At 49.6% G+C, this 11,444-nt stretch overlaps 1 protein-coding gene across 1 annotated transcript in view; it reads right to left on the minus strand.

Annotated features, from left to right (window-relative positions):
- The window catches only part of CAMTA2 (calmodulin binding transcription activator 2), an 87,849-nt gene that overhangs the window by 50,570 nt on the left and 25,835 nt on the right, over positions 1 to 11,444 (minus strand). The window contains exons 9-11 of the mRNA XM_018572585.1: positions 5,361 to 6,643; positions 4,549 to 4,675; positions 3,738 to 3,872 (exon numbers count right to left, since the gene is read on the minus strand). Of these exons, the coding sequence (XP_018428087.1) occupies positions 3,738 to 3,872; positions 4,549 to 4,675; positions 5,361 to 6,643 (1,545 nt within the window). The remainder of the gene's footprint in view (positions 1 to 3,737; positions 3,873 to 4,548; positions 4,676 to 5,360; positions 6,644 to 11,444) is intronic.

The following is an 11,444-nucleotide window of genomic DNA, read 5'->3' on the forward strand; positions in this document are numbered from 1 at the left end:
TCAGTGTACATTGATGCATTGGCTGCCAAGAGCCTGCGCAAACACTGCGTGTAGGGCTCTTGTGAGATGCAGTTCTGGGTGAGTGCCTTCATGAATAGGAACGGAGTCACCCAGTAGCTGCCCCTGCAATCACTTTACAAGCCTGGTGATGACGATTCAAGAATCCATTTTATCGCTCCCTGCAATACCTGTAAAATCCTCTTCTTGGAGTTCAGTACAGGACACAGGCTTAGTCAAAGACTATTGGGTTATGCTGCCACCTTCTGGAGAGCGGACAACAGTGCAACAAGACTGTTAGGCTAGCCCAGTATACCCCTTTCCTGCACCCAGCATGCCTCAGTTTTGTCAGGAACCAATAATAGGAGTGGATCATAAAATAGAGTGGAGGGACTTGTGTCATGTACAGTACTCCAAAAAAGAGATTTATATGCAAGTCAAAAGTCCCATTTTCTTACTTGTACCCATTCAGGGCAGTCCACAGACTACAGGAACATCTAAAAGCAATACAAGTGAGGGGTAGTCATTCCAGCAAACAAACACAGACAGGTCCACATAACAATGGGTCAAAGGAAAGGCTTGGCAGAACCTACAGAGGAGCTTGAAGCACCCTATGCCTGAAACTGGCATCAGATGATGTTGGAATATCCACCATGTAAGACTAAACAAACATGTGAAGAGAAGAGCAGGCGACCTGGGGCACCTGATCAACAGATGCCTGATGCTGAAAGTCCAAGAAGCATTAACTGCTAAGGTAGAGTGTGCCCAGACGGGGAATGGAGGAACCTTGCCCAAGAGGTCATATGCCTGGAAGATGAGCTCAGGAATCCACCTGAAGAAAGCAGCCTAGAGGTAAACGCTAAACAGCGCATACCACATCTAGAAAACAGAGAGACATATCCATAAGATGTTCCAGAGCCGGTCAGAGAGAAGGTTTAACAATGTCCTGGTTAGGAGAAAAAAAAAGGAGGCCTGGGCCTCAAAACAACCTCATCACTGGGAAGAAATCTGAGCGACACTCTGTACTGAAGGGTGTACTGGTAGACCCTTGTCCCTCAGGACCTGAGCTTCTGTAGCCAGGCAGCCAGGTCAGTGACCATCCGGCCCATAGGGCAGAAGATCATGGAGGGTCCACGGAGAGTTGGTCAAGAAGCAGACGAGGTCATAGTACCACCTTCTCCTAGTCCAAGGCATAGACCGCATTGAACTGATCCCTCAGGGTCACCAGGACATCCACTGCGAAAGCTAGGAAATCCTTGGATCTGAACCTGGAAGCCAGGAGGCCCATGTCTGGAATACCCCCCCCACCTGTGTCAAAGGTCATAAACACCTTGGAGTGAGGACCACACTACGTAGTTCAAACATTGAAGCCCGAGGAAGTCCGCCTGACAAACGTCCCTGCTTGTGAAGTGCTAGACGTCGGTCGAGAGCACCCAGCAAACCAATAAGAGGAAGGATTTTTCTCATCAACAAAGTTGAACTCACAACCCCGCTGTAGAGCAGGAGAGAAATATGAAAGTTTGCCCCTGACTAGGGGACTAAAGGATGTTCTACAACGGCCTGTGCGTCAGCAACAGCATAGCTGACTCATGGACCAAGGGAATAATGGCCTGGCATGACTAGGTCACCTGACCATCATATCTACCACTATATGGGCAAAGGTTTGTGGACACTTGACCATCTACTACATAGCCAAAAGTATGAGGACACCTGACCATCACACCTACTATAAGGCCAAAAGTATGAGGACACCTGACCATCAAACCTACTATAGGGCCCAACGTATGAGGACACCTGACCATCACACCTACTATAGGGCCCAACGTATGAGGACACCTGACCATCACACCTACTATAGGGCCCAACGTATGAGGACACCTGACCATCACACCTACTGCATGTCCAAAAGTATGAGGTAACCACTCCAAATGATAGTTTGGTGTTTCCAGTGAAATGTACTGTTAATAATGTTTCACAATACAAAGACATTGTAGACAATTGTGCTCTTCCAGCCTCGTGGTAACAGTTTGGTGAAAACCCTTTTCTTTTCCACCATGACTGTCCCCTGTGGACAAATCTGGCTCCTAATAGACATAGTTTATTAAGTTTGGAGGAACTTGAATGTCCTGCACAAAGCCCTGACCTCAACCCTACGGAGCACATTTGTGTTAAATGCCAATTGCGAGCCAGGTCTTCTCCAACAATAGCTGACCTCACAAATGGCCACAAATTCCCACAGACACTCTAACAACTTGTGGAAATAAGAGTGGAGATGAAAGTGAAATGAGACCGGATAGAGTTGCCCTCAAAACAGCAACCAATCTCCAAGTATGTAACCACTTTAACCAGCGACCACATCCTCGTGTACACAGATAACGAGTCAGAATATTATATGGCTGCAGCTTAGTACAGCTTTAAGCATGTAGACTAGGGATGCACCGAAACCGCTATTTCGGTAACGAGTACTGATATTTTTTTCCCCGCTACTTGCCAATACCAAATACCGGAAGTCCCATTCAGGAAGCCAGGCGGCGTGTAATGACTCGCCACCCGGCTTCCCGATTAGCAGGGAAGACGCCCCACATGCTTCTCGTCACTATGCGACGATAAAGCATGGAGCCGGCTTTCTGGCCAATCAGGAAGCCGGGCGCCGTGTAATGATGCAACGCCTGGCTTCCTGATTGGCTGGGAAGCCCGGCTCCATGCTCCCTCATCATGAGGTGACGAGGGAGCATGAAGCCGGCTTCCCGAGCCAATCAGGAAGCCAGGCAGCGAGTTATTACACGGCGCCCTGCTTTCTGATTTGCCGGGAAGCCGGCTTCATGCTCCCTCGTCACAAGTCTAAGGTGCAAGATGAAGCAAATCAGACATAAAGATTGTTCAGATCTTCTGAGCTCCTGGGATTTTCCCCCAACCGACAGTCTCTAGAGTTTACAGGGAATGGTGCGTCCCACCAGCTAAAATCAGGATAATGAGGCTACGGGGGAACCGGGTCACTTATCTCAACTTCTGTAACAAAATGAAGAGTTAGAATTTGGCATATGTGCCATCAATCCACGGATCCACCCTTCCATGTGCCACTGGTGGTGACAGAACACATTAAACAGGACCTGCCCTGTGGAAGCTGTGTCCAAAATAAGACAAGCAGAGAACAAAGCCACCAGCAATGCCTGTGGTCTCCCTGGAACTGAAATCTGCCCATTGACTTACCATGGCCTTGTTCTGCATGGTGTCTCTGTATGGAGGTGGCCGTGTTGTTAGGAGCAGGGCTTTGCTTCCTCATGACAGAGCCACCAGCAAGGAGAACAGTGATCGGCACAGCAGTGACATCACCAAATCTCACTTCAAATCTCCTGAGACTAACAGAGGCAGCAGTGCCTTAGATGATCTCACGCTGCCGATATAAAGCTATGAGGCCGTAGGTACAGGAATGCCTAGACACACTCACATACCACGGAGGGCACTGATGGACTAAGAGTGCCCGTTATATAATTTATGGCGGCCTAGAACCCCAAATATTCTCGCATTATCAGGTCACATTGTGAGCCCAGACAGTAAACTGTACATATTGATGCGCAATACGACCCATGCTCCTAATGGAAGGACTCCTATGGATGAAGAAGCACTTTTGCACCCGGTGGCATATAGACATATAGGCGACATGTCTGGATCTGAGGACAGGTTCATGTTCTGAGTACCTGACAAACACGGAGTATATGAGCCCAGTGCCTGTTACTCACCGTCCAGGGACAGCCAGTCCAGCTGGGTGCTGGGCAGAGACAGGAAGTTACGAGTGCGATATTCAAAGATGACGGAGTGCGAGATGACGTGCTGGTGCTGGATGACCTGCAGCGTGACCAGGCCGGCTTCATGAGCTGCAGTCAGGGATGGACAACATGGGAACATCATTATTTTATTTATTACAGGGAAAACAGTCCTAACACCCTTGCTGCACACCTATCCCCAAGACTAACCCTCCCTGTGACCCCAACCCCTAACACTAACCCTCCCCGTGACCCCCAACCCCTAACACTAACCCTCCCTGTGACCACAACCCCTAACACTAACCCTCCCTGTAACCCCAACCCCTAACACTAACCCTCCCTGTAACCCCAACCCTAACCCTCCCTGTGACCCCAACCCATAACACTAACCCTCCCTGTTACCCCCAAACCCTAACACTAACCCTCCCCGTGACAATAACCCCTAAAACTAACCCTCCCTGTAACCCCCAACCCCTAACCCTCCCTGTGACCCCAACTCCTAACACTAACCCTCCCCGTGACAATAACCCCTAACACTAACTCTCCCTGTAACCCTAACGCTCCCTGCGACCCCAAACCCTAACCCTCCCCGTAACCCCAACCTTAAAGCATGAACATTTCTGTGAGTGATAACAAGTCCATTTGACAATTGGGAGCATTTATCATCACCCTCTAAGGCACATGTGTCAAGCTCAAGGCCCAGGGGCTGAATCCGGCCCACCAGGCCATTTCCTAGACTTCTACTTTCAGATCTAGGTATTAAGAATTACATGGAGCAGCCTCTCACCTGGGCAGTAGCAGCGCAGGACCCCTGACTGGATAAGAGATGCAGGGACAGACACATGATCAAACACGCAGGAATAGGAGTCCGAGTCCTCCACCCATGGTCCCGTTATAAGAATCTTGACACCACCCTAATTTGGGAATAAAGAGGAGAGTGAGACCAAGGTAGATACAAGAGGCAGAAAGTTCAAAGATGAAGAGTGGAGACTATAAGCCCCTTTGTAGGATGTACCTATGTTATAAAACCATATGGATGGACAGTTGGATAAATGGCTCTATATTTAGGGTGTATCTGGTCTATAAATGGCGGCTCTGGATGGACAGTTGGATGAATGGCGGCTCTGGATGGACAGTTGGATAAATGGCTCTATATTTAGGATGTATCTGGTCTATAAATGGCGGCTCTGGATGGACAGTTGGATAAATGGCTCTATATTTAGGATGTATCCGGTCTATAAATGGCGGCTCTGGGTGGACAGTTGCATAAATGGCTCTATATTTAGGATGTATCCGGTCTATAAATGGCGGCTCTGGATGGCCAGTTGGATAAATGGCTCTATATGTAGGATGTATCCGGTCTATAAACCAGTGGCTCTGGTTGTTTTACAGCCACAAACAATTTGCATGACTCTGCTTACTATCCCAAAGTGAACAAAGGACCCCCCACAAAGTCCCTGGCAACATAACAGAAGCCAGTTATTGATTCATCAACATTGACCCAAAATAGAAATATTAACCGTGGGCAGACTTGGGCCTTGCAACCAAGCAGAACTACATTTCACACAATAAAAAGGGACAGTTTACAGAGACTGTTACCTCTGGGTAGGACCACTCTGGTGAAAAATCGGTGATCCCCACCAGTCCTATGGATCCATCTACCACATCTGAAAAAGAGTCAGTGACTGCGGAGTTGCCTGTGTTCATGGGCTGCATCTGCTGAGTCGGAGGTTGTTGCTGCACTTGCTGTTGCTGTCCGTAAACGTCCTGGGCTGGAGAAGAACTGGCTTGCGGGTCTCCAAACTGTTCAAACCCCCCTGGGGCAGGTTCCTCCGTCATCAGGTCAGAGATGAGGTCCGGAAACTGACTGTCAAAAGAGATATTGAAGTTTTCGGCGGAGAGCTCCATGTGGACGCTGGAAGCACCAGAAGAAGAGCTCAAGTCATTCTGGATGATAGAGTAAAGGTCATTCATGTGGCTTCCTTGAGCTTCGCCATCTTCTTGGCTTTCCACGGTGGACACGACTTCTGTCCGGACTTCATCGCTGGAGCTGACCTGCCCTTCTCTTGAATCCTCCATCTCCACCTCTGAACTATGGCTGACATTTTCTTCCACCTTGCGACTCTGCTCTTCCATCGCCGTCTTCTCCACACGTGAATTTTCCTCCTCCACCTTGGCAACCAGGTCAGATTGCGACAGCTCACTTGATTCCATAAGACTACTGACCCGGGACCCTGAAACCCCTCCATCGTTTGTCTCCGACTTGAAATCCCCAATTTTAGCTGCTCCTCCGTAAGTCTGGCCTTCCTTTGGACTATTAAGGAAGGAGTCGGGGTCGAACATTCCAGCACTGCCTCCAGGAGCTGCCTCCATTGCTACCTCCAGACTATGAGATGAGGAAAGCAGAAGACCCTCCACGGGTGAGGGCAAAAGGGAAATACCGACAGGTATAGCGGCAGGCTGAGTTCCAGAATCAGCAGGCATCAGATGCTGGCTTGGCGTCAATGTCAGAGGCTTTTCGGGGATTCCGGTCATCACTAGCACTGCGCTGATGCCGGGAACACCTGGGGTGGTGGTTATGGTAACCCCAGCCAGTTCTCGGTCAGTGTAGAAGCCATTGGTGAGAGCCAGAGGCGGGGAGGTCTGGGTGGTGTCGGGGAGTGGGGGGAAGGAATGTGAAGAGCTGGGGTCATTCCCAGAAGGCGTCTTGCTACACTTATTTCCTGGCCTCCGGTCTTTGCCTTGGTCTGGCTCTGCCGAGGATGATGAAATGTTCTGGACCTCGGTGAGGGCTGGGAACGGGCACAGTCGAGGCTCCACCTTTGGAGAGATGATGCGGTGCTTCGTACTGGTGCATTTGTGAGGAGCGCCCCCCGCCGACCCTAACAGGAAACAAAAAGTCAGAGAGTTTACTACTTTTACACAAAGTTTCTCTACGAGTTGGTGGAAAGCGTCCTTAAGGGGACAGGAAAAAAGCTCCAACCCCGCACCCCTTTCCCGTGCTGTCATAAGTACTCTATGAGAGAGGCACCTGTTCAGGTTGTGGTTTAGGCTCAGTGCTCTGTTCCCAACTGGCCACTGTGTTAACCGAAAATACAAACACCACCCAACATAGATATTCCAGTGAGCGTATATAGGTTACCAGGAACCCAGTATTGGCAAAACCCCCACCGCCACTAGATCACACCCTCTGCCTGACATTGGGCTTATCCATAGATACCATCATTAAAAGGAGAACTATGAGGCGAGTGATTTTCCCCCAGCCTCATAATCTGAGCCGACCTGTGACAATGAAACTGTCACAGGTCGGCTGAGTAGATTGGAAAGTGAGTGAACACATACCGGCGCGCGCTCACTTCTCGATCTATCCCTGCAGAGAGCCGTGACTGTCACTCACGGCTCCCTGCAGGGATTCCCCCCTCCCCGATCCTCCAGCGCTGACTGGAGGAACGGACGGGGGAGGGGGCGGGCACAGCTGGCTCTGCCTCTAGATAGGCAGAGCCAGCTGTCAATCCCGCAGCTGGGTGGATCTCGACAGCAATGTCGGGATCCGTCCCGGCTGCGGCGGTCTCAGTATATAGGGAGCTGTAGCTCGCGGTATACTGAGCTTTGGGTGACGGGAGGACGCTAGTTTATGTCCTCCTGTGACCCTTAGGAGAACTATGCCCTGACCCCCATAGTTCTCCTTTAATCCCTATTTAGGGAGAAACACATCAGTCAATGGTCCCCTGGGTGCTGGACAATGCTGAGCTCCCAATACATTATCTCACAAAGTTGGACCTGTGTATGGTTTCATTATAAAGGCCAATGCCGACCCACATACACCACTATATCTCATTACCACCACTCCTTGCTTCTATCAGTGTCCTCAGTGCCTCATCCTAAAGACCGAACCCTCCATTCTTCCCATAGAAAATATGGTCTACTCAGAGAATGGGAGTCTCAGGGTACGCGGTCTATGAAGTATCGGGGAACAATAGAGGATGGCGACTCCCAAAAGCTTGCCTACACACTGCAAGTAGGGAAAGGGCTCTTGGGAGATGTCATTCTGGGGGTGTACTTGTGTATTAGGAAAAGGGCTCTTAGTAGCCAAAAATCTTACAAGCCCAGGGGGGGATGTGACAGGGGGGGATACAAGCTGTTTCATGCCACAGGATCAAGGTGAAAGAAAAAATAAATGCTGGGACATGATCTAAAGAGGGACAGGCAGTGTTGGGATACATTTGGGTCATGGTTATAACATGATTTATATTATCGTCATCTAGTGGAGTCAGGCCGGCAAATAGTAAGAACGTGACATGTGACTAAGCTTATTTCTGCTCTCCGCAATGTCCTTTGTACTCCCCTCTGTAGTCCAAGAGACCGCAGGGGTGAATGTTGACATTCACCACACAGAAAGTGACCGGGATGCAATGACTCCTGTCCAGTCACGCCTACCGACCGACCCCCTTCTAGTTCTAAACTTGTAGGCCACAGGATCGCCGCCATGGTGTGGGCGGAGATAACATTACCCATTAGTCCCTTCTCACTGCCCAGAAATGCCCAGACACTACACAAATCATGAGACGTTTCCTGGTATTCCCAATCATGTGATCACTACAATCATGTGACCAGGAGGCCTTCGCCCAGCTCCCAACAATTGATATGTGAATGGGAGCGGTCGGTGACAATGCTGGGCGCACGCAATTGAGCGTGATCCCAGCACAAAAGTGCAATGTCGGCTGTCTGCATACATGTGGCAGCACAGCATTAAAGTAGTATGAGGGTCTGGCCTTTTTTTTACCTCAATGCATTCTCTGCATCAGGGTAAAAACGGCCCAGGACCTTTTTTCTACCTCAGTCCTCCCCAGTCTCCCCCACACTAACCTGTCAACTGCGCCCGTCCCCGCCGCCGTTCCCGAAGCGATCCTCCGTACCCCGAACCTCCGGGTTGCGGGGGGGAGGATACTGATGGCAGAGGAGCCATAGGCTCCTTCTGCCATCAATCAAAAAGGGAAGGGGCGTGGCCTGCCACAGGGCTATGTGTGTCTATGGACGCACACAGCCGCTGCGGGCACGGGTGCCTCCATTAGAACGACGGAGGCACCCGTGCAGGGGGCGGGGGGAAGAGCATGGCGGAGACCCAATAGAAAACGAGGAATGAAGAACTTTAAAAAACAAACAACAGCCTCCAGCAAAAGGAGAAATGTAAAAAAAATGTGGCTTTAATATCACTTTAAGGACCTCACGCTGTCCTCCATATGTACCTATGGCCACCAGCGGCAACAGGTTAATTGCTAATCCCATGACTATTGCCATTAGCCAACAATTACACTGCCATGGAAAGAACAGAGCTTGGCTTTTCAGCCCGCCTCTGCTTGTGACATCACTCCGGAGATCCGCTCCATCCCGTTCCCTCCGGAATATTCTCCATAGAGATATATGGAAAGGCCACTGAATGCAGCAGAAAAATGCCCGGGCCCTGCCTATTAGTACATGCCCGGGCCCTGCCTATTAGTACATGCCCGGGTCCTGCCTATTAGTACATGCCCGGGCCCTGCCTATTAGTACATGCCCGGGCCCTGCCTATTAGTACATGCCCGGGTCCTGCCTATTAGTACATGCCCGGGTCCTGCCTATTAGTACATGCCCGGGTCCTGCCTATTAGTACATAACCAGCAGGATCCAACTTCAGCACATCGGTGGACCGCACTTCCTCCGTCTTGACGCTGGCGATTTGAAGATGGCAATGCAGGTGTTGAATGATCTCGGAGTGGCACAGTGAGGGGCCCGATCTGTGCCAGCCAGAAGTACCGATTGGCTGCTCGTGCCTCCAAATCAATGCATTTGCCTCAATAAGATGCGGTCTCTCATATTCAGCATCCTGCACAGCCAGCAGCAAGGAGGAGGGGGAAGGTCGGGGGTCAAAATCTACAGGGGTGGATAAATTAACACCTTCAACCGGGTTCACTTAAATATACGTCATGCGCTGGAAGTGGGTATACCGTGAACACGGCTACTGCAGACGTGTTCTTGGTACCGTTTTAAACATGAGACGATTGCTGTTTAACCCCTTCGTGACGGGAGACGTACAGTGTACGTCTTACCCAGAAGAAGAAGCTGATGAAGCAGAGCTCTCCTTCCTCAGCTTCTTTGGGGACCCTAGCTGACATTAGGGGTCTGAAAGACCTCTGATGTCTCCATAAAGAGGACCAGTCACCTTAAAAACCCATCTCTTCAGGGAAGCCTACCTCATCTCAACATAACTGCCTTTTACTTCCTCCAATAACTCAATCCAAACAATGATTACCTTTTGTATCACTGGCCCCTCCTACTAGATTGTAAGCTCTCACGAGAAGGGCCCTCCCAAACCTATTGTTCTGAAACTGTATTGTAAATTGTATTGTAACTGTACGGTCTCCACTATTTTGTAAAGTGCCGAGCAAATTGTTGGCGCTATATAAATCCTGTATAATAATAAAAATGATATTTGCTATTACATAGGGGATTGCTAGCCACTGTGTGATAGCAATAAAGTTGAGTGTAAAAAAAAGAAAATTGTAAAAATCAAATTAACAGATAAAAGAAAATAAAAAAAAAATTTTTTTTTAAAGCCCCCCGCCCCCCACATAAAACGCAAACACGCGTCAGATGCGCCTACGTGCAGAAAGGAACATTGTGCCACACGTTACATATTGTCACGAGCGTCGGATTGAAAGCAATAATTCGCGGCCCATCAATCACTGTTAGCACCAAACTGATGAGCCGTAAAAGCGTTTAAAGCGTCGCCTGTGGGAAATTCTGAGTATTGCAGTTTTTTGCGGTTTCACGGACGCACAGAATTTTAAGGCTTGACATGTTTGGTATCGATTTACCCGACGTGACCCCAAATGTTATATTTTACCCAAAAAATTGGGTATTATATTCTGTTTCTGTGCACTAAATTTCACTTTAGTGTATTTTATCTTAAAAATACCGGTTTGATGAACATTTGCGCAAATACTGCGCGACATAAAAAATTGCAACTTTTTATTCTACAGAGCTTCTGCTTACAGAAAATATCTCATTGTTTGGGGGTCTGCAGCTCTTTTCTAGCCAAAAATTCAGATTTTATCCTGTGTGTGCAAATGTAAGAAATTGCTCCGAGCAGCAAGTGGTTAATATGGGTGTCAGGAGCCAGCCCGTCCAATCACGGAGCCAGCAGGGTTATTTTTTAGGAGCCAGCTCCATTGATTAAAGCTAGAGGAAACCTCAAAAGATAGGCGCCAGCTGTAATTGTGAAGGATCATGGCTTCTGGGATATGTCCAGCCCTGACTTAAAGGAGAACTATGGGGTCAGGGCTTTTCCCCATAGTTCTCCTCAGGGTAACGGGAGGACACAAACTAGCGTCCTCCCGTCACCCTACGCTCAGTATATAGCGAGCTACAGCTCCCTATATACTGAGACGCCGCAGCCGGAGTGGATCCCGACAATTGTGTCTGGATCCGCCCAGCTGCGTGAGTGACAGCTGGTTCTGCCTATCTAGAGCTGTACCCGCCCCCTCCCCCGTCCGTTCCGCCAGTCAGCGCTGGAGGATCGGAGCGGGGAGTGGGGAATCCAGCCCCTCCCCTGTCACGGCAGAGAGGCGGGGCAGGATCGAGAAGTGAGCGAACGTCGGTATGTGTTCGCTCACTTCCCGATCTACTGAGCCGACCTGTGACAGT

The sequence above is a fragment of the Nanorana parkeri genome, unplaced genomic scaffold, assembly GCF_000935625.1.
Source record: "Nanorana parkeri isolate BGI_ZX_2015 unplaced genomic scaffold, ASM93562v1 scaffold2079, whole genome shotgun sequence".
Lineage (NCBI taxonomy): Eukaryota > Metazoa > Chordata > Amphibia > Anura > Dicroglossidae > Nanorana > Nanorana parkeri.